The following is a 23,592-nucleotide window of genomic DNA, read 5'->3' on the forward strand; positions in this document are numbered from 1 at the left end:
TTTTGCTTTTTTGCGCCACCTCAGCGCCTGTATGTTGCCACGGCAATAACACAGAGCCGGCTGATGCCAAAAATGCTGACGTCGTTGAGGAGTTCTTGGAAAACTGGATGAAAAGTCCCCTAGGATAGAGGAGAAGAGGGGAAAACAGCAGAACTGGATGGGCTGTTTTGAAATAGACACACGGGACACACATATCCAATTAAACCTGAAAAATATCAGCAATGCATCATGTCTCTATTTGAATGAAACATAGATTGTAAATTGTATATCCAAAATCAATGCTCCGAGATTTAAAAACAGAACTTGAAAAATACAAAATACAAATGCAAGTTTTATATAGAGTAAACTTGTTTGCCCTCAGGGTATCAAGGAACTCAAACTTAAGATTTGTCCTTTGGTTGCAGTTAATCGCTAGCTAAAATTTGATTTAAAGATATTTAAAAATTTCTCTGCAAATGCCTGAAACTGTCATCAGAGTGCAGTGCTAGCAAAGTGTCTACATCACCAAAACGCACTCAAATCTGCCCTGCCTTTAGGACTTTAAATGTGTAGTTAGTGCAGGGTCAGCCTGAGCGCGGTGTACGTGCACCAGGGGCCGGGGCGGAGGCATTACCATACCTGCGGCAGTTCCCTTTTCACTGCGCCACTTGCGCCCTTCGGACTAATCTCGCGTCACAAAAGAGCGTCTCTCAGCTGTCTCCACTATTTTCTAATGATATGCAAACTGGGTACCAGCCTCCGAGTCGGCGGCTGCCTAATAGGGGAGGGTGGTCGAGGCCCTGACGAGGCAGGGGCTGAAATGAATAACGGGGAATCCTGGGGAGCCAGTCAAGTACTTTCGTTTTTATATGGGTAATATTCTGTGGTGGGGGGTTACTTGTCCTTAAACATATTTTAAGGACAAGTAAAAACATTTTACATTAACAGAGGTCACCAGAGCGCAGACCACGAATTAAAACGGCGGCTTCGGTGTCATGATCGGCGCGTTTTGACACACATTATTACTACAGAGCTTAAAACCGTCACAAACCTCTTCTCTACACATTGTGAACTGCTGGGGGGTTTTCCTGAGTGGATGTGTGTGTGTGTGTGTGTGTGTGTGCGTGCGTGCGTGTGTCTCCGGCTCCTCATCAGGTGGGGAGCGGCGGAGCGGGTGGGGGTGGAGCCACGGCAGAGCTGCCCATTCCTAAAGCTTGAATCACACTACTCTCCATTCACATTCCTGCCGAGGACCGCTTCATTCAGGGGGGCTCGCGGTGCTGGAAGGAGCTGAGGAACCGGAATTCTGTTTATGGCAAATTAAATTGTGACCATGGATTTACTGTCTTGCGCAACGGTCAGAGGACATTTGCGACCTACTGAATAGTTTGAGTTTTTCTTTACTCTGGATTTATCATGCGGGCTTCGTCCTAGCAGTGGAGTAGACCTGACGGGACAGTGGGAGCCTGCCGGGGCGCAGCCGGGAACTGGGTTTTATGCTGAGGCTGGTCGCGACCGAGACGTTGAAAAATGATATTAACACGTAAGTCCTTTTCACAATGCTTGCCTTTGAGAATGAAATAGTTTTGCGTGGTTTTCTATTTAAGGTGAAATGTAGTCCATGCATTCAAGCGGTTTCCTGTTAGTCCAGGAAAACATAGCTTATTTGTCTGCACAAATAGTAGTCTAAGGTGCGTTTGTTATAAGTAAGTTTCAGTCATTAAGAGTCTGAAGCTTTGCTTGAATTTTACCTTCAAGTAAAACACTCTTTAAGTCGTCTATAAGGCGCAACGCTGCGGGCTGTCAGATAAGAAATCTCCACACTTGGCGCATATCTCCGCGTCTCCAAATGTCCCAACCCCTGCTCCGAACTCACTGACATTCCCGTTTGGAATATTCCGTGACTTTTCCGAAGTTACCAACGACCCTTATGAATAACGCTTTTCTCATTTTAAGAAAAAACAATCTTTGTCTGAAATATCCCCCTTTTACGCACGCATCCCCGGCAGTCTTCTAGCAGGCCAGCTCCCGCTTGACGCTTTGAATAGAATTAGATGAAACTTTGAGCTGTGTGTGGAAACAGGGTCGTGAACTGGAATGTCCTACTTAGTGTCCTTTAAGATTAACAGAAGGTATCGTAACAGCACTTCTGCCATTTCGTAGCCTCCAGTTTGTTTAACTGTCTGTGCCTTTTGCCTGACTGCCGACCTTTTGCTAACAGGGGAGTTTGAGTGTACGTATTGCGGCTGTATAAAATCCCGTTTTCTGTCCTGTACTTGCAGGCTTGACTTGATTTGTGGGCTTCGGCCCCTTGTCTTGTTTTAACTGTTTGTTCCAACACATGGTTCCTTATCAGCTGCCTCAGGTCTGGAACAGATACTGTATGAGCACAGTGAGGGTCAGTTGAGCCATATAACCATTAAGAACATGCTCGAAGACACTCAGATATCCAGCCATCATGATGTAAGGAGAATCTACATCAATTACTTTAACTACTAGTGTGGAGATGCGACACTGACACCAAACTTCCACACAGTCTTCTAGGGTGGTTAATTAGCCTTCTAACTCTATTTTACTTGAATCAGGGATAGGTTTAGCTGGTTTATTGTAGTAGGTGGCAGAGTTGGGAGAGGAGCAAATGAACAAAACATGCTTCATCTGCACTCTTTATGAAACAGGAAGTAAGCTGAGGCCTTATCTGAAACATTTACGTCCAGCTGCCACACTGTTTCTGCATGTCCTGTGAGGAGACACATATGTTCATTTTTGCTCTTACCTTCGCTGTGTTGAAGGTACAGGGCTGTCCCGGGATCTGTTTATCTATGGGGGTCGGGGGTCCTGGCAGGTAGGCTGTTGTCTGGCTGCGGAAATGTTATCATTCGAGTATGCCTGGTCACCTTATCCAAGGCTAGGGCCCTCTGTGTGAGGATAAATATGTCATTGGGGTGCACAGAGGCCTTTGGGGTTAGCTCTGTGATGATCCATCTGGGCCAGTTGTGCGTTGCATATGTGTCCATGCATGCGTGCCTGTGCCGGCTGGTGGTAGATAACTGGAATGGTCCATGGCAGTAACCTCATTATTCTTTTGTGCGTGTGTGTGTCAACGGGGAATAGCTTGAGGCCAGCCAGATGGTGATATTCCTGGCACCGTCTCAGTTAGCTAACAGCCAGGCCTTTCAGCGAACAGCCAGCTGTCTCAGCTGTGAAATCACAAAACATGATACCCATCGGGAAAAAAATCTGTTTATCGTCTGTCTTTGCATTCCAGTAGAGTACTAGAGGGATTTTACATTGGTCACATTAAAAAAGCTGTTATCTCCAGTTGTTCTTGATGCTTTCATACTGCCACAAGCTGTTAAGAACATCACGATCATTCATGAAATAGTTTCACCAAACACTAGATCATGAATCAGTCAGTAAGGTTAATCTTCAGGTTCATGAACACATCGGCAGTTTGTCCTTGTCACTGTTGAGGTGAAGGACAAACACTGGCAGCATCCAGGCTCCTGGCTTTGCTTGTTGTAGATTACTATTGAGCCACAGAGTCTGGCCTGGTTTATCACATCACCTGTCTAGACCCACTTTGCAGCTCCTTCAGAATGACCCACTCAGACCTGGAGCTGATAAGAACCCTCTGTCTGCCTTTTGGACTGTTTTACAGTTGGTACTCTGAGACCCAGCGATGATCAGGTAATTCCAGATAAGCCACCTCAATTCACAACAGTTGTTAGTCAAGCATTCTTCTCAATCTGCCTACTTCAAAGACCTAGTCCCTGTGATAACTGTATTCAGACTCTTGACCTCCAGTTTGCCATGTATATAGCAGAGCCTTTGAGGTGGGGAGCAGCATCCTTTGTTTGCTAGCTCCTGACAAACTCCCACTGGAGCTGAGCATTCAGACTCGGCCAAGCCAGACCACACTGCCTCCTGCAATGGAGGGAAACTTTGGCCTGCAATTGTGAGAATTTCCTGCCACAGGAAAGGAGAGAAGAGAAGGGGCGAGCAGAGTTGAAATAAGCAGAAAGATCAGAGGAGATGAGGGTGAGAGCAGGGGAAAGGAAAGCAAAGACAGGACCATGATGGATAATTTTAGAAGCCAAAACTGCCAAGCAGCAGTTGAAGCTTAACCCCGATTGGTGCCCACCCCTTCAGCTTTGGCCAATTTCCAGGAGAAAAGCCGCTCGTGATCCATATGAAATCTCTATTAGCATCGGCTCGGCTCTTATTAGTCATGTTATCTGCTGATAATCGCTCTCATCTTTCTTGCCCTCTGAGAAGGAGTGTGTCTCACACTTATTGCTTTTGCTCATTCATATTAGCCAGAACTAATGTGTGGCTAAATTTTAATTTTTGCATTCCTGTCCACACAAAAGTAGCACATTTAGATTAAAATGTGTCTAAATGTATCAAAAAAATGTATTCTGTTAGACTGGTGTCCTAATGAGGCCCATTCAGTTTTAACCACACATCCATCTGCCTCTCTGTCCCACCTGACGGACATGTTTCAGACATCCTGTGTGGCTCCCTCAACAGGACTAGAAGTTCTGGTCTGGTCTGAAGTCAGATTCATTTATTAATCTATGCAGCTGTTTGTTTGTCTATTTGAATGTCTCCTAGCAAACCAGACAACCAGTGGTGCTACTAAGATGACCAAACAGGAAAAAGGTTTGGTTTATTTACTGGCAGAAGGTCTAAGAAACTACATGCTGCTGTCAGCTAATGTTGCTGCTGTAGCTCATAGCCTGAAGTCACTGAGGCCAAAATGACAAAAGGCTGACAAAGGTTTGGACTTCTGTGTATTTTAGACTAACTAGATTTATCTGCACTTACTTTAATTCTTCTTAAAAAGATGTTACTATGTGAAAACTGAACAAGAAGAGGAATGGTACACTGCACGTAAGGAAAGGTGTGTTCAACTGTAACATAATTAGTTTGCCAGGACATGTGGTATTTTCAGTGCTGTAGTTGATCTTGAAATCACTGGCCCTACTCCTTTCACATTTGTAATCTGTTGTACCTCAAACAACTTGCCATATGTAGACAAAATATCACCATCATTATCAAGGTGTTGAACTTCACTTTTCTACTTGAGGGTAACTCAAGTAGAGACAGAAAAGTCATATTTAAGTGGTAAGCGTTTTCTGTATGACATTCGTCCAGTGTTGCTTTGAGGACGTTTGGTAAGTACACACAATCACCAGAGCCCATGTTTGTCTTGGCTGCCTCCCTGCCTATTATCTGGCCAGGAACAAACGAAGGCAGGGCCTTATAGCCGGGTGGTCGGCAGCCACTGCAGCGCCACTCGGTTCTTTTCCTGTGAGGGAAGCGGGAAGCGGAAGTGAGGTAGTTCCCTGGCGAGGGCTAAGGAATTAGGGTGGACAGTGGGGAAGAACACACAAGTATTTCAAGTTATCGAAAGCAAACAAAAATGTATAGGATTGGGCGGAGTGTTGGAGGATGACATTTCAATGACTGGAGTGCCTGGGATATCATGACTTTGTGGATCCAACTTTTTTTTTTTTTTTTAAATTCCAGTTGCATATGTGTTGTGTCTCTGTTGTTAGGTTGTGTGTGCCAGATGCCCCATGCCTCTGTCTACTTCCTGCAGCCAAACAAAAGATAGAAAAAATTTTCTAGCCTCACTCTGAATGAATGGCAACACAATGTGGTGTAGTGACAAATATTATTCAGTTTGATCCACCTGCGCGGTGAAGGCTGTTGTCATTACTTTATTTTCTCGGCACACTGTCCACATTATGTCACTGTAAAGTAGATTTGACACACATTGTAGCCCAATGGGGTGTGTCACTGGATAGCTTCCCTCCAAAGACACTTATTGGATCCCCTAGCCCTTTTCGGGGGGTTTGGGGGTGGAAAGCTAACCATGTGTTTGTATGTCTAATTTGCATTTCAAAAGCTTTACTGTCTTTTGAGTGGTTTGTCTTTAAACATGAGGTTGGTCTTTGCAAACACACACAGACTTGCCTGTGCGCACACCCGCACACACAGATAGATACACAAGCAAACACAAGAATCACGCAGCATTTACTTTCAAGAATGTTGGTTTAATAACCCCTTGGTTTCTGTGTTCCTCTGGGTTCACTGCACTCCAAAAATACTAAGCTCAACACACAAACGTCTGAGACATGCCAGTTCACATCCACAAGGAAAAATAGAGCTCATTTGTCAAATAAAATAGCGTTAAAACATAGTTGTTAATGTGTTATTTGACACTTGGGTGCACGCTGGTGTCACAGTGGTTGCTTCAGCAGTTGATGGCCCCTGCAGTGGCAGAGGGTAGACCCTGTCTTGGTCATGTCACACCTTGTTGTTAGTGGGTTTGTCTGCCGTCTAGGCTTGTTGTTGGTATGTAAATGCTCTTATATTGTCGAGCCCAGACCCTTTGCAGCAGTAGTCTTCTTCTGACCTCTCTGTCTGTCTGACAGTATTTTACAGTTACCTTTCTTTTTTCCACATCAAGTCAAATTCAAGTTGTAAATTCCTCACTTATTTATAACTCATTTATCTCTGTATTAGGTCCACAGGGACCAAAATACTGTAAAGTCTTTAGTCGTTTTTCAAGTTCTATTTATTTTTTTTATGCTTGTGTTCTTGAGCTTGATCTATAAAAAAATATATAACCAATTCCGTTGTGTAATTTAGCCTCGAAATGAGGGGGAACTGCTACACTGGCCCTTGGGAGATAAAATCAACTACTCTGCAACACTTTACCGATGGTTACTATTAGCTCCCTCAGACTCAGCCAAACATAGCACCCATACTAAAAATGTAATGGACATACTCTCTGATTGCAAGGACTGTAGAATCAGAATTGTAAACTTTTAAGTATCCTGCCTGAACTTCAGACTTCACACAAAGTTCTCGCATTAGTAACGGGATTAGCAAGTATTTTGCAGTCAGTCTATACGTGTCACTTTCGTCTATGGTTTACCAGTGTCTTTTCCTGCCTTTGTTCCGCTGGTTTTGTTTACAAGTGCTTCTCAAGGTTGTGTAACATTTGTACCTGCTGTCATTCTGCTAAAGAGGACATTGTAAAGTCAGCTCCTTAAGGCCTGGAGACATTTTTCTGTCTGTCTTCTCTTCAAACTGCTGTCTGTGGGGTTGATCAAGCAATTGAGGAGGCTGCGGTGTGGGTTACCATTTGGCATATGTCATCTAAAGGGGTTTCACAGATAATTGGGAGACATCCCCATGGCTCCTCTGACACACAGTGGACCTCAGCATTCAGTCACAGTACTTAGCATAACAAGCCCAAATGTCACACATTGATTTAAATGGAGTTATGGAAGACTTTGTTTTTTTTCAGGCAGTGTTGGAGAAGCGTTGTGAACATGTTCAACTATAGTAAAGGCACTTCTGGACACTTGAGAAAATTAAATCTGACATATATGTAAAACACCCTTTCTTAGATGCATCCTGACCAACAGAAGTTGATTATATTTTCTACATTGGCATCATGAGGGAACAGAAGCTGGTGAGCACTACTGCAATCACAAGATATTATATATTGTCCAAAAAAAAATCAAAACCAGGAAACAAATAAAAGTATTTTTAAAACAGTAAAATGCTTCAAAGAATAAATCCCACAATGGAATATTCATACATATGGGAACAGTCATGCCATATGGGAAAAAGCTCAACACTGACATTTTCTGTAGGAGATCTCTGTGTGAACAATGAAAACCACTGCCTTACCTGGATAAGGAGCTTATGTGGCAAACACCTGGCGTGTGAGAAGGTTATCAGAATTTGCAGGAAGGATGCTTTCAGCTCTAGCTTTAGAAGCATGTGAGAGGAGAGTGACCTTGTGTGAGATAGCTAATAAGGTCAAGGGGTTTGCATTTGATAAACTGTTGGTGCTCAGTTCCAGAGTTTGATCTTTATTTGATACGTTGACAGGATAACATTTTCAAATGATGTTTCTTTTACAGTTTTTACACTTTACTATCAGAGGCCTTTGTATCAGAGTATGTCATCAATTTTGGTTTGATGATTTGTGATTGGATGATGGTTTGTGATTTCTGTTTGGTAGATCTGTATGTGAAATAAACATTTAATATATTTTTTGATCAGGTGGGTTGAAGTGTCTCCGCCAACACCTAACATGCTTTTGTTTTGTCCCACTTTTTCTCATCTGTAGAGATTGAAGCCAAAGAGGCCTGTACCTGGCTCCGGGCAGCAGGGTTCCCACAGTACGCCCAGCTTTATGAAGGTAAGAACCCCTATGAGAGACCTCAGCCCACTCTCCTTCCTCAACTGGCCATAATGAGGACAGGATGTACAAAAAAGATTCAGATGTTATGGATGCTGGTATGAGAAAGCCAAAGTTACAATGAGAATCATGGCTTAATCAGACAGATTGTGGAGCTATGTTGCGACTTCAGTGACTTGTGAGTTTTTTGAAAGGCTGTAATTTTACCACACCACCTTCTGCAGGCTTAAAAAATCCTAAGTGTGAGTACACACCCCTTTGGTATTTAACAGCTGATAGTGTTAAGCTAATATAGAAGTCCACTGTGTCCTTTGTCAAGCACGCAAAGCATCAACATGCACACTTGCGCATGTGCATGCATAAACACCGCACACAACATTCCTGAGGAGTACGGGTTGTGTTTTTTCTTAGCACCAGTGTTTTGCTCTACTTATGTAAGTAAAACCACACAAACCTAAGCACACACTACTATATTCCAAACATTAACTATAATGTAATTTGTATAATTACTCCTTCTACTCCTTGCTAGCTTGTTAAAACAAACAAAAAGCATATTTTCTATACCTTATTATGTTACTCTTACAATGGCGAAGAATGCTTTGACTGACCTCTGAGTTTTTAAATACACACTCACCAAAATACATCAAACATTCTTTACACTCAATATAGCTACTCCAACTATACTAAGGCATACCATTGGCATACCATTTGCCCTTATGTAACTACAGGACGATGACAGCAGAACTAAGCTACCATTGTCAACAGGTCATTGCTTGTTGCCACTTAACCGTGAAAGGTTTCCTATCTGAACGGAAAGCTCATTGTGTTTTTGCACAGGTGATGAGACTGTTTTCATACATGAATAATCAGCAACACAATAGTGCACACCACAATCAATCAGTGCACAGATTTTACAGCCTCGCTGGTTGGTCTCTTGCAGTCATCTCAATTGGATTAGGAATCTGTGCCAATGCATGACACATTTTTCCTTCCCTTGTATCTGTGGGACAATCTCTATTGTCTGTGCTGTCAAGACTATTGCCCCACTAAAGATAAGCAGACTGATAGGCCTGTTTCAGTACAGTAGGCTGAAGGTGCTGGCCTCCCCTGAGTAGCATTTTCTTATCATCATCGCCCCCGAGGGTTTAAATGCAAGATTCCCATTTTGGGTTGGGTCGACACATTCCAGAAAACATTTTTGTATCTGTCCACCCATCCCTATACCAGAAAATGGTGCTTAAAAATCTTAAAAATCTTAACATCGTAAGGCACACTCTACCAATGCTGTGACAGCAAGTGAATCCAGTTAATGAGGTAGACTACAGAGAGAGAATGAAAAGCAGAAAAGGAAGTGGGACCTCTGAGCAGCAGTGGAGTACCTATTGTCATTCTTCAGTCAATCCCCTGTTCTCTCCCTCTGTGCTCCACATCCCCCCTGCCTGCCGGGTCTGAAAGCTGCAGCTGTGTTTGTTTGGTCGGCTAAAATGCTACTTCCTCTTGTAGCTTTTCATCAAGGTTGTATGGGGGAGAGAAGGTGAGACGGAAGGTCCTGGTGGGTGTTTGAGTGGGTGGGTGTTTTTTTGGGGCTAGTGGCTCAATCTTTAGTTTTATCTGAGCACACTGATCCAATCGGTGGCAGGGAGATGCCCACACTAATCTCACTCTCTGTCTTTAGATGCCCAGTTTCCAATTGACATCTCTTCAGTCACCAGAGACCATGACTTTCTCGATCGGGATGCAATTGAGGCTCTCTGCAGGTGAGAGTACAAGACGTACTGAACCTTTCGTACTTCTTTTCTCTTTCTCATGCACCATTCTTCTTATTCCTTCTCCTCTTCTTTCCTTTACTATCTCTTGTTGTCTCCAAAATGAAACCACGAGGGCATGACTTCAAAAGGCGCAAGCTTTGAAAAGTTGCAGATGAGATGAAAGAGTGACATGATAAGCACCCTGGAGCCATGTGCTGTACCTTTTCCTCTCCCCATTTAGTTTTCTATGATCATACCTTCTTCTGTTGTTATTTTGTTCTTTCTCTGTGGCTGATAGTGTTTACCTCAGTCATTACAATCTCTTCTGTCATCCTGGCAAGCACAGTATATCAGTTCTGCCTTTCATTGATAGATGCTACAGTCATGCGATGCTCTTTACCTTCAGTGTTTCTTGCCTTGTTGCTGTAGACATAGGACCTTCTGCCTCATTTGCTACCCTCAACTGGGGAATAAATGGTTTCAGAGCTTTGTTTGTGTGAAGTTTTGGACCTGTCTTGCATTGGTTTATGTATAAGAAAAAGAGCTGAATGACAGTAAAAATAAAGTAGCACTGGAGAAGATTGGGATTCTATTTGGTGCTCCTGCCATATTAATTAGCACATGAGGAGGAAGCTAATGGCTCCTTAATGGAGTCGGCTCCATCATCAAATTCCAACTCTCGGTAATAAACCACAGCAGGTGTCCTTCCATACATCTGGAAGCTATCATCTCAGTGTCTCCTCTCTTGGCAGCCTTTCACCCCCTCCCCACAACCCCAACTATCCCTCAGTTCCCATCCCTTCATCTCTCCATTGTTACATGATCTGCTCTAAGAGCTCTCCAGAGAGTGGACCCCGCCACCACCCTCACTCCCCTTTTCCAGGTGGCTGAGGGGATAAGCTTTCTGCCCCCTCCCCAAGTTTTTGTCGCCACTCCAGCAGATTTCATTCTCCTCGCTCTCTCCTTTTCTGTCTCCCTCTCATTCTCTTCCCGCTCATGTGGGGATTATCCTTCAGCAGCTCATTAGCCAGCCTGGGTGCAGCCAAACTCCCCCCGTCTTTCTCTTCCCATCTACTGTTTTTACATTGTTTCATCCTTTCTTTCATTATACATCCTTTTGATGATGAGAGGTTTGTGCTTTAGGGAAAATCAGGGAGCTCGATTTTTTTAAAAGCCCATTTTAAATGTAAGCAATTGTGTATGTGTTTGTGTCCACAGGAGACTGAACACCCTCAACAAGTGTGCTTTAATGAGACTGGAGATATCACCGCAAAGAAAACGAGTAAGTGCACATGCATACACATGACCTCCGCTCCTTTTCTGAAAAGCCCCTTTGCACGTCTCCTCAACCACAATTGCATTTCCTCACCTCAACCATGAGTTCACTCTTGGCCACAGGGTAAAGCTGTGTTTTCTCTAATCTAGTTTAATGAGAAGGCACCTGTTGGGTTTATTTCTATATCAAGTAGGCTGTGCAGACCCTAGGGGGAAGGAGGATAGCTTTAATGATTAAATGAAGGGGTTGCATTCACCAGGACCTCCCCATACTCAAGGCGTGCTCCCCTTCTTTCTCAAATACTTCCTCATACTTCTGGCTCACCATAAAAGGCATTAGTATGCTGCTTTTGTGGCACTCTTGCAGAATGAACCACCATACATCTCTTATCTGTGATCAAGCTTATAAGGGTCTGTGAGTGTGTGCAGTATTGTACATTTTTAAGAGAATCGTAACTCTCTCCAAAATCACACTCTTCTTCAATCATTTCTCTTTCAAGGAAACAGGCCTGCTGGAATTTTTTTATCGTCTTCAAAGAAAGTCGATAATTCTGTGAATATTCCAGTTTTAGAGCATGTATGTTTTCAAGTAAACATAGAAGTCTAGAGTGACATAAACTGTCAATTTGTGACAAGAATTGCTCTTTTTATACAAATCAACCTTAATTCCCTAATGGCCTTAAGCGCTACACAGTAACATCCTTGTTCCGTGTGTGGTGGTATTCATTAGGATGACCCTTTCTGTGTCACCTTTCATTTCAGGAGTCAACAGAGAAGAGTAGGGGAGTCAAAGAGGTTATTTGCCATCTTTGTGGGACGACAACCCCCCCACCCCTTAGACAACTTAGGAATGCATTGATCTCCTCATGTCTTAACATTCTCCCTCTCTTAAATCTCCATCTCCCTGTCTCTCATTCTTTCTGGTTTGTTCTTTCTATCTGTCTTACTGTAATATAAAATAGTTTTCATTCTACAGACTCCTTTATGACGTTCAGAGGGCCCACCATTGCAGTGAATGCTATGGTGGTTTGATGGTTTGGGGATAAGGTATCTCCAGAAGGTTGACAAATGTCAACCCTCTCAATGCTCAACAAAGAGCACACTATCTTTATCTCACATTCCAACCAGCATAACTGGAAAAACAAACCACCATCGTATCCCAAAATATCACAAACAGCTCTTTTGTCCTCTTCAAATTATTAAATTTAATAAAAGCCCTATATGTAGCACGGATAGATCACACTTTGTTCACTTTTTTATTTGAAATTACATTATTTTCCACTGCAAAACATATAAATAATGATGCCTGTATGCTGAGCCCACATGAGCACTGAAAGTGGAACACTGACACTGAAGTAGTGGAACATGGACTTTGTAGATTTGATCATTTTTTTTATTCAAAAGAGCTGGTTTCCTGGCGTCTTTATAAAGGGGGTTCTGATTATTGCTTAACAACCTCTCTCAATTAAATTGCTATCTGAGCGTTTTTATTTTGACACATACAAGAAAGTTTTCATGCTTTGATGAGTTCAGATTATAGATAGAGCTTCATAAAGGTGAAGAGAAGGGGTGGTTAAATCGTGGCTTGTGGTTTGATTTTATGAGCTTTGCTCCTCCACTGTGATTGGTAACTGTGAAGAAGTCTCCTCTGAAGTCTCTCAGCTTGTGTTGTGTTGTGTTGTGTTATGTGTGTGTGTGTGTGTGTGTGTGTGTGTTGGTGTGTGCTTGAAAGAGGATGGATATCTCTGTCATGGATAAGGAATAAGGATCGACTGTAGTAGTGTATCTACTGGCTCACACTCAATGTGTGCACGCATACATACAGACAGAGAGGATAAAGACAGTTTGGGGGGGTGACCTCAGTCTGGCCGGCTGCTGGAGAGCTATGGGGGTCATAATGGAATTTCCTGAACTCCCTCCAGGGTCTGAGATAGATTAACCAAACTGGGGGAGGTGTGTACATTTTGGGAAAGTTCATGTGTGAGATTCAGTAATGGCCATTTTTCTCTTTGTCATTTTGTATGTATTGTCTCTGAAGTCAGGAAGAGACTGAGACATATTTACTAGCTGATTATGGATATCTTTGCTTTATCAAGTTTTATGCTTAACCACAAGGCCCCAGTTTAAGATACTGTTATGCAAAAACTTTTGCTTTATTATGTTATTGGCATGTTATATATCAATGTTATATATTTCTAATATATATCTAATTCCAAATTAGAAATTCTTATGTACAGATGTTTGGGTTGTGAAGGAATTCATATATAAGTGTATTTCATAGGGTTTACAATTATAACAATTATATAGAAATTCCATAACTTAAGAAAGTTTCCTGGATAAGGTGAGGAATGTTGGAAAACATAGCAGTGCATAATTTTCTCCTCTTTCTCCCCACTTCTCCTTTATCTTTCTCTTCTTGCTGTTTCTTTCTCTCCATCTCCCTTATCCCCTCCTCCTCCCCTGTCTAGAGTGAGGATTCTGATGAGGATGAGCCTTGTGCCATCAGTGGCCGCTGGACCTTCCAAAGGGACAGCAAGCGCTGGTCCCGTATGGAGGAGCTGGAGGTTTTCTCCACACTGTCCACAGATGCCACCCAGGCCCCATCATTCCCCAAGGACCAAGTATCCCAAAAAGGCAAGCTCGCCCTGCGTGAAGGCAACAGTTCAGAGAGTGTGCTGACCGACCTCAGTGAACAGCCGGAAGTGGGCTCCATCCACAGCAGCGGGAGTGCAGGAAGAGGAGAAGAGAAGGGCCATGGTGCCGCCCTGGTAAATGAGGCTGTACCTGCAGGTGCCACTCGTGCCAGCTCTGTAGCAAGCATGTGTTCATCCTCGGGTACAGGCGGGTCAGGATGCGCTAATGAAGACTCTTTGTCTGATGGGTTACCCCCATCGCCCCTGGAGACACTCGGACAATTCACATTTGATGTGAAAACAGGGATAGGAGGACTAGGAGGGAGTCTGGACAGAGGAGGAGGAAGTGGCAAAAGCACACGCTCACGAGCTAAGAGCTTCCTAAAGAGGATGGAGAGTCTACGGCTACGCAGTGGCACCTCTTCCAAGAGGAAGAAGAAGGGGAGCACCAATGGAGGGAAGATAGAAATCAGTGGCCCTGTCATCAAAGAGGGTCTAGATGATGACAAGTTGAGGAGGCTCAATTGTGTGGACATCTCCAGTATCAACCTCAACCAGAACCTCAATCACCACCGCAATCCCACGCAGACCATGACACTTCACCGGAATCGCTCTGTATCCTACTCCACTCAGACCAGCAACGGCAGCACTGGAAGTACAGGGAGCAGCCAGTCAGAAGCCAGCAGTGGCAGTGCAGTGAGCACGCCAAGCCCAGTGACTCGCGCTCGCAGCCACAGCACAGCAGCGGGCTCTAGTAAGAGAGGAGGAATGTATTTGGAGGGTTTTGATCCTTTTAGCATTCCCCAACAAGGTTCAGATCATCAGCCAACACCCCAACCCAAATCTACCCCAACCATCCCCTGCCAAGCTAGTAATGGGATGACAGTTGATGAGCAGAACCGCAGGAATAACTGCAGTGTTCCAGACAATAGCAGACAAGTGGAGGAAGAAGAGGAGGAGGAGGGTATGATCTTCTTCTACTTACCAGAAGGTCACAAGCCTGGAACTTTCCCCAAAGCCCTGCAAGACGGGAGTTCGCGCAATAACAATGGGAATGATAACGGAAACTCAGTGATCCTCAGGGGACGTCAAAGTAGACGCCACCGTCACGGCTCTTCAGGCTCCATCGAGAGCCGGCTCAGTTTTTATGACAATGTCCCCTACACAGAGAGAGAAGAAGAGGGAGAGGAGGAAGAGGGGGATGAACGCAAACTGGAAGAAGTGCTACAACATGTCAGCGGCCTGCAGCGTTTTAACACCTGGTCAGAGGCTGTGGCCGGTGAAGAGGAGGATGAGGAGGAAGATGAAGAGGAGGAAGGAGACTCGGACTCAGCACTGGACTCAGCCTCCCCATGCCCGTCTTCTCCTCTGCAGAACCGACTGGAAGAGACTGAGAACGGAAGTGACCAAGACAGCACAGGAAACCCGGTGGGCGAGGGAGAGGAAGGGATGAGAGAAAGAAGAGATTCTGGTGTTGGAGCATCTCTAACCCGAACCAGCAGGTCAGTGAAGAACATCTAAACACTCGCTCTTACTAATGCAGGATTACTATTGAAGGGTCAGTTTACCCAAAATAACAAATATGGATCATATTTTCTCACTTAATTCTTGTAGTATCCAGCAAAGCATATAGTTATAGTTTATTTGTTCAGGTTTTTAGATATCACTCTGTGATTTCTGCTGCCAGCCTAATACAATGGAGGTGGGTGAAATTTTGATTATAGTGCTCACAGCAATGCAAAATGATGATCAAAAAACAGCAACATCTCTTTACTCTGGATAATCCGCAGACAACACTCTCAAACATTTTCATAGGAACTTTCTTTAGTAAACAGTAGTTCCGATGAGAACTTTTGATTTATTTACATAACTTCGTTATTTAGGTGAACTGATCCTTTAAGAGAAAGACGTCCACACAGCTTCTTCTAAATAGGCTCATGCACTCTGTAAAAGTACTGCAAAGCATTACCTTAGTGCACAAAAAGCTCAAGGACAAAAAAAAAATATAGAAAAACAAACTTTGAGGTACCAACAAAAAGAGTTTTCCATAGAAAGTGACAGCAAATGATAAACAGGGGGACACGCTGAGACGTCTGTCCTTACGTAATGGTGCTGAATACTCTGGAATGCTGCAAGGTCTCCATGGGGACTGTGTCTGTTCCTTCAGGAATCCACAGGCAGAATTACATTTGGGGGGTGTGGGGTTTAGTCTTATAGGCAATCTCTTGATTGATGTGTACATAAATCCCTGTAATCCCTAAACTGATCACTTGGCACATACAATTACAAATACTGTGTGTGGCAATGTCTTGTTTTCTAAGTTTATGTGTACAAAAAAGCATAATGCAGATTGCAAGAGTTAAACTGATCTTTTTAAATCAACATTCTTCTTCTCACATCTCAATTTGTGCTCCCTCCTTCTCTTTTTCTGCACTCCAGGCCACAGAAACTCCGCTGGCCGAGCTTCCAGAACTCCCATCGGCCCAGCTTGGCCTCTGCCCAGCTCCAGATTAGCTGCCAGTCTGTGTTACAGATGAATCTGCTCCAGAAGCTCTCCCTGCTGCAGCTCACTGCTCTGCTGGAGAAGCATACCCCTACAAACAAACATGGCTTCAGCTGGTGAGTGGACTGGAGGAAAATGGAAAGCTTTTGTAAGGGAAATTCAGACTATATGTAGTTAGGAGAAGTCTATTTTGTAAGATGATCGTTCAACACACACACACACACACACACACACACACGCGCACACTGATTTTTAAGCTCTTTTTTTATGTCAAATGCCTTGTGCGCCTGGCTAATTGTTCCCCGTAAGTGATGCCCTTGAATTTATCCATTAAGCAAGCCAACTGCTACCCCTCCATCCCACTCTCAATCCCTACCATCTGCAGGTTGTTGTGTAGTGTGGTGACGGCTATCCACAGAGGTTGGGTTTCACATTCTTTTCCCAGGCCCATAATTGCTGGGAAGGGGCGTACATTGTCTTTTTCTCAACGGGGCAATCATGGCAGTTCACACGCATGGTGTTACAAGAGCTGGAGGCTGGAAGGATCTGCTCTCAACTCAACAATTATCACTCCACCACTACCTTCTCACTATCACTTCTAGAGTATTGGTCTCACCTCACATTATATGCTGCTCATGATTATCTAATAGTACCCAATAGCCTATTGCTATTGTCGCTCCCGACCTTACTTCTACTTTCTCTTTTTGTCTGTATTCCTGCATTTTTGTGTTTTTTTTTCAAGTCAAATACTCAGGTAAAGTATTTTTTAGAAAGGTAATGTGATTGAAAGGCAGTGAAAAATACAAGTGACATACAAGACTTAACTCTGTTGACAAGCAAATATATTACAGGACATTCTTCAGTTAAAATATCAGTGAAAAACCGTACCTGTTTTTTAACATCTGATGTTTTATACTACTTTACAAGGTCAGATGAGAAAAATTAACTAAAAGTGAATAATAAAATTACTTCTACCGGAGGCCTTCCTTGGACAGGAATAGAAGGCATTTGGACAGTCTTCCACTGGGTTTGGACTCACTGAAAGACAGAGGCCACTTGTTGGAGGCCCACACATAATCAGAATTCTGGGCCAGGATCATAATATGCTCCTCTTTCCATTTTTCCCAAACTGTGGCTCTGAGAAGCACTCTGAGTATTGTGAACGACTCTTACAAAGACAAGCTTGTCCTGAGTCGTGCATAGCATCTCCTTCCTAAACACACTCGCATCCATGCACATAGATACACAGCCATAAATCTGTGGGCACATTCTTGTGAAACGGTCGGAGTTGAATGTTTCAACTCTGGGTTTGTAGTTATAGACTTGCTGTTCACTTGCACCCCAGTGTTCACGCACGCACACTCACACACACAGAGTAACAAATACAGTAGTGAGGCAGACACTTTGCGCAGCTTTATACAGCAGTTGGATCCTACCCTTATGACAGCCCAGCATACATCCCACTCTCCCCTTCTATTCTCCCCTCACCCTATTTATCCACCCCTCTCATAAACCTGGAGACAGGCTTCTCTAGCCACTTGGTTTCCTCCTTGCACACATTTAATACACAAACACACACACACACAGTCAGGCTAACTCTGAAGTAATTTCTGTGTGTCACAGAAATGTACATATCTGAAGTAACTACTATTTGAAACATGTCTGAGGTTGTGATGAATTCATATTGTGAGTCAAAACACTTGGTTAATCCTGATTACTGAATTGAATGAAATTCTGACAAATTTTACCATACTAGACCTATTAGGAATTACTGCAGCTGCATCAATTGACTTATTCAGATACATCCTTTTAGAGTTGAATTGTTAAATACATATCAAGACTCATGTCAGTTTGTATATGTTGTAGGGCTGTGCCAAAGTTTATGAAGCGGATCAAGGTGCGCGACTACAAAGACAGGAATGTGTTTGGTGTGCCACTACAAGTCATCGTCCAGCGGACAGGCCAGCCCCTGCCTCAGGGAATCCAGCAGGCCATGCGCTACTTGCGTAATCAGTGCCTCGACCAGGTAACATATACAACACAAATGAAATGCACATATTTGGACACATAAACCTGTGCTTACACTTTAATTGCATATGTACATAATATCAAAATTAAGCTTCAACTATCATTTTCAGTTTCCATAGTGAAGAGAAAAACCTTTTTCTTTAAGATGCTCAAGTTACATAATATCTATATCTATTTTAGGACATCTGTAATCAGTCAAATACTCATCCATGGCTTGATTTTTTTTTTCCACTGGTTGTTACATAAGACGGAGCAGTGAATCGGAAAAAGCCAGATACCCATTTAGTGAGTGTGTGTATACGGTTTTTGTCTTTCCCCCTTTTTCTCTTCTTGCTGTCACACATAAGCTGAAACAGGAGGCCTGGGAAGAGTCAAAGTCTGCAGCTCTTAAATCACCTGTGTCTGTCTGCTTAATCCCCAGACAGTATGAAAGATTTATCTCAGTGTGTGTGTATTTGTAAGGGCAAGAAAGGGGTAATAAGGAGAAAATAGCTCTTAATGGAGGGCAAAAAGAAAAGAGAGTCGTGGTGTTCTTTTCAAAGCAGGACAAGGCACCTCTGTTTGGAAGTGGTGAAAGCTCATGGAAAATATTCAGGCTGGACGAGCCAAAGGCCTTTTTCTCTTTTCCTCACCAACATTGCCATTTCATGCCGCCTTAAAAGGCTACTGATGATGTCCTTCACAACATTCAGTACAAGAATGCCTACTGGGTGTCATGAGAGCTTCTTGTAAATACAGTCAACATGATCTGTTGTGATGTAACCACGCTGACTGTAAGCCCTTGATTTGGGGATTAGTCAAGAATATTATTTTTCAGCAATAAAAGCCTGCAGCTTTAGAAGACGGGCACATGAACCATTTTTGGTACGCCTTAATGATAAGATCAAACATTGCACTCCTTGTAATGCTAAGACTAATGAGTGACAGTGCATGTATTCATGATGTAACTCTTTCTCTCTTTGTCCTTGTTTCTCTGTCCAGGTGGGTCTTTTCAGGAAGTCAGGAGTCAAATCTCGAATCCAAGCTCTGCGCCAGATGAATGAGGCAAGCGGCGCCGACGGAGGAGGAGTCAGCTACGAGGGCCAGTCGGCTTATGACGTTGCAGACATGCTGAAACAGTACTTCAGAGATTTGCCAGAACCCCTGCTCACTAGCAAACTGTCTGAGACCTTCCTCCAGATCTATCAATGTAAGAATACGCACACGCGCAAATTGAAAGTATGAACAAAATCTTGTACAGACATCCACATACCGCCACACATCTGTAAGAGGATTGTGTACAGCAATACAAACGAGTGTATTGTTTTAGAGCTGCAGATGCTTACCTGTCATGGAGCAAGAAATTCTGAAACTGGATTAGTGCAAGAAATACTTGTGGAATGAGTTGATGTATAAACTGTAAATCCACTCTGCTGTAGTACTGGATCCTTCTTCTGTGACTCACTGCTAGCATGGCTATCCTCTCAAGCTCTGGTACATTATGATTGTAATAGCTGCGTTAGGAACTGTTCATATAAGGTGCATGAAGTATGAAACATTAAGTATGTAGTGTACACACACATATAAGCTTATATATAGCACACTTAGCTCGACACAGATCCAATCATAGCTCATTCCTGGCAAGCGCCTTCCTTAGTTAACAAATGGAGACAAAAAAAGGTGATATTATGTAGCATGACAGTGGTTATTAGTCCTTTTCCGCATTATAAAGGAGCCATAACATCCTCCCTCTTCATCTCTAGATATGCCTAAAGAGCTCCGCCTGCAGGCAGCTCGTGCCGCCGTGCTGCTGCTGCCCGATGAGAACCGAGAGGCGCTGCGGACGCTGCTGTGTCTGCTGAGTGACGTGACGGCCAGCGTGGCCGAGAACCAGATGACTCCCACCAACCTGGCTGTTTGTCTGGCCCCTTCTCTCTTCCACCTCAACACCCTGCGCCGCAAGGAAAGCTCCTCGCCAAGGTGTGTGTCTGAGTGTGTGCCGCTGTATTCAGTTCAGTTTTGTTATATCAGTGCCTTTCAGTGGCATTTTCATTGCCATCACTGACACAGTTATTGTATGAGCAGCTTGCATGACATATAATATGCTGTACATTCTGAAAACAGGAAAGGGTCATTCTAAAGAAACAAAAGAGCAGGATACGGTAGATAGAGGACAGAAGAAAAACGAAGAGAACAAAGCTCATGAGAAGAGGAAGGGAGAGAGACAGGAAATGGAAAGGTTACATAAACGTCTTTAGCTAATTAAGAAACATGTTTTGTTCCACATTTGGCCTTGTTAGAGGTGTATACTGCTAAAACTCTTGTTCTTTCTTTCGTTCCATCTTCAACCTCCTCTGCTGCCTCTACTTTTTCTTTCACCCACTGTCTGGACTATGGGTACTTACTTACTAATCTTCTTTCTTTCCTCCTTGGCAAAGGGTGATGAACCGGAAGCAAACGCTGGGAAAGCCGGACCAGAGAGACCTGAATGAGAACCTGGCTGCCACTCATGGCCTGGCACACATGATCCAGGAGTGCAGGAAACTCTTCCGGGTCAGTAATTAACAACACTGGGAGTGAATGTGTACTCTAACGTAGCAATCCTCATGTTTATGGTCAAAGTTAGCTTGAAAATTCAAAGCAGAAGAGATCCGAATGGTTTAGTAATTGAGATTGAGAGCTGATAAAGGTGTGTTTGCTGACAAAAAGAATGTCAACTCTGGCTCACTGTACCATGCTTTTGCCAAACACCTTGTCTCACTGGGTTTGTCCTTTGAACAAACATAGGCCCAGTTACATAACTCATTAATCCAATTCATGCTGTCATTTGCTCAAGCAATGTTATGATTACATAAAGTAAATACGCCAACTAGCCTTCTGTTTCAGTTGTAGAGTTGTAGAGAACAGGATTTTACTTAATGTTTCTGTCTATTTAAACCCAACTCAAGCATTTGCGCAGAAAGGTAAAATTTAGCATAGTCCCACAAAAGTCACAAACCTATAAATCCATCTCAACCAGTGTGGTTATGTGTGTCCACAAGGAGAGCACTTGATGGGATAAACAGGAAATAATCTGCAAACTACACTATAACTAATCCGATTTCAATGTCATTCAGCCTAAAACGTTCTCTGCCCAGCACAGTTTTCTCTGACATGCTATAGTAATCACCATAAGGCTGCATACTGTTGGTCTTTACTGTTCAAAGTTAGATTGAAAATTAGATTGTAGGAGAGCTTCCTGGCTTCCTGTCACGGTCACATCACACAACAAGTGAACTCAATTACCTCCGGAATAATTTTCTTTTAATTAGATTTCCACTTGCACATGGAGGTTTGTAAATGGAAGATGATGCATGAACTTTCTTCAACTTCCATTTAAACCGGCCTTTTCTTATCTAATGAGAATCCTTTTCTTAGACAGTAATATTGTTAGGATTCAATAAACCTCAAAGATGCCAGATACAAATAAGACCGCGAGAGAAAGATTGAGAATGAGTTGGCAAACAAGGAGATTAAATTAGGGATGTGTTTGTTTCCATGTTAAATTGTTTTCATCTTTAAACAAGTTATTCTTCATACAGTTTCCCATTATTAAAGGGGGATTAATAATTCATCGGAATCACCTCCACACCTCCGTTTTAAGACACAGAAGCACTCCGCTTTGAATAATGTGTGCCTCTGTCTGATATGGTTTTCCACAAAAAAGCTCAGTGAACCAGTTACAGGTTCTTAAAATTACATCTACTCCTCTCTCACTGAAAAAAAAAAAATGCAAACAAGCCTCCTAGTGTCAAACTGTAAAGACATCATTCTGCACAGTGAAGCTCACACATCCAAATGAAGTGACAATAACAAAAACACAGTTTTGAGAGGAGCAGCATTATGGTAGACATACTGTAAATCGATATTTCTCACAAATGAGACAGCAGAGCAAAATAAAACTGTCAAATAAAAAACATTAACCATCAGATACCGTAGCTGCTCATGGCCTCTATCCACACAGTGGAAAAATAATGACATATTTTCTCACTTACAGCGTGAATAACTGTTCTGACCCTCATCGTCCTCCATCTTCTTTCCCACAGATTCCAGAGGAGATGAATCGCTGCAGGAACTCCTATGTGGAGCAGGCGCTGCTTCCTCGGCGCTTGGAGGATCTTGCAGGTGAAGAGGCCGGGCAAGGAGGCTACAGGGCGTACCTACGGGACAGCCTAGATGCCCTCCTCAAAGAAGCCAAGGACAAGTTCAGAGGTTATGACAGCTGCTCCACGCCCGAGCACGCCGAGCTGGCCTACAGAAAGGTAATCCCGCTTTCTATTCATCAGTGATAAATTTGCCACAAAGTGAAAGTAATGGGATTCATGAAAGATGAATTAACATGAGAAAAAGCAGATCCTCAGTCAATCTGTCATTAGCGTGTAAACAAGCCACCATTCGTGAAGCACACACTCTCTTTTCAACTATCTGTTTCCTGTCTTCTCCTTCCCTCTTTGAGTTCATCTCTCGCTCTCTCCTGCTTCTCTAAATATCTAGTGGAAAACCAGCAGTTAGGGTTTCCTGTATAGAAACACATCCGTGTGAAACCAGCCTGGCCCTTGGCCTCTCCTTCCCATCGCAGCCCTGGACTCCATCCCAGAATGACATCAGCTTGACATAGACATACACACACAAACATATGCAACCTCACCATTATCCCAGGCCTACATTTCCCGTGTGTAGTCTGGAAGGTTATCTTTTCTCCAGTTTGAGAGTCACAAGGCAGAGTGTTTGTGTGTTCTTTTATCATCTGACAGCAGAATGAAGCAGCTGACTTGGCTGAAGGGCAATGGGAGGTTTTGAAACACAGCACGACTGTTGTGCGTTGAAATTATGGCTCAATTACCGCATCTAAATTCTGTGAATATGAGTTATAAGATTAGATATCCCACAGGAAGATTCCAGAAACTTGTATAAGATGGTTAAGCCAGCCCACTTTAATGTACAGTTTGGCAGTATGGACAAAATGAAAATGGCAATACTTTTTCAAGCAATTATTCTAATGTAAGTATGCTGCGATCTTTAAATATTCAAAATTGCACGGAAAACGGTAAAACTCACATTCATCCTATTGAATCAAATGACTTCTCAGAAGTTTTCTACCCTGTCACTCTGTTTTGATCTCCCTGCTAGCCAACTATATGTAAATTAACCCAGCCTTTCCATCTCTTCCTCCAG

General features: G+C 43.2%; 1 protein-coding gene across 4 annotated transcripts in view; it reads left to right on the top strand.

Moving 5' to 3' along the window:
• The window catches only part of dlc1 (DLC1 Rho GTPase activating protein), an 84,973-nt gene that overhangs the window by 58,797 nt on the left and 2,584 nt on the right, over positions 1 to 23,592 (top strand). For 2 of the 4 annotated variants that reach the window (XM_040144861.1, XM_040144862.1), the window contains exons 6-15: positions 8,141 to 8,212; positions 9,888 to 9,969; positions 11,179 to 11,242; positions 13,704 to 15,370; positions 16,308 to 16,487; positions 18,238 to 18,397; positions 19,381 to 19,588; positions 20,142 to 20,358; positions 20,817 to 20,931; positions 22,464 to 22,679. In XM_040144861.1, the coding sequence (XP_040000795.1) occupies positions 8,141 to 8,212; positions 9,888 to 9,969; positions 11,179 to 11,242; positions 13,704 to 15,370; positions 16,308 to 16,487; positions 18,238 to 18,397; positions 19,381 to 19,588; positions 20,142 to 20,358; positions 20,817 to 20,931; positions 22,464 to 22,679 (2,981 nt within the window). Of the gene's footprint in view, positions 1 to 1,217; positions 1,523 to 8,140; positions 8,213 to 9,887; positions 9,970 to 11,178; positions 11,243 to 13,703; positions 15,371 to 16,307; positions 16,488 to 18,237; positions 18,398 to 19,380; positions 19,589 to 20,141; positions 20,359 to 20,816; positions 20,932 to 22,463; positions 22,680 to 22,911; positions 23,586 to 23,592 lie in introns of those variants that run through there. The other 2 variants (XM_040144864.1, XM_040144865.1) reach the window with 2 other exon arrangements.

Source organism: Xiphias gladius, chromosome 15 (genome assembly GCF_016859285.1).
Source record: "Xiphias gladius isolate SHS-SW01 ecotype Sanya breed wild chromosome 15, ASM1685928v1, whole genome shotgun sequence".
Classification (NCBI taxonomy): Eukaryota; Metazoa; Chordata; class Actinopteri; order Istiophoriformes; family Xiphiidae; genus Xiphias; species Xiphias gladius.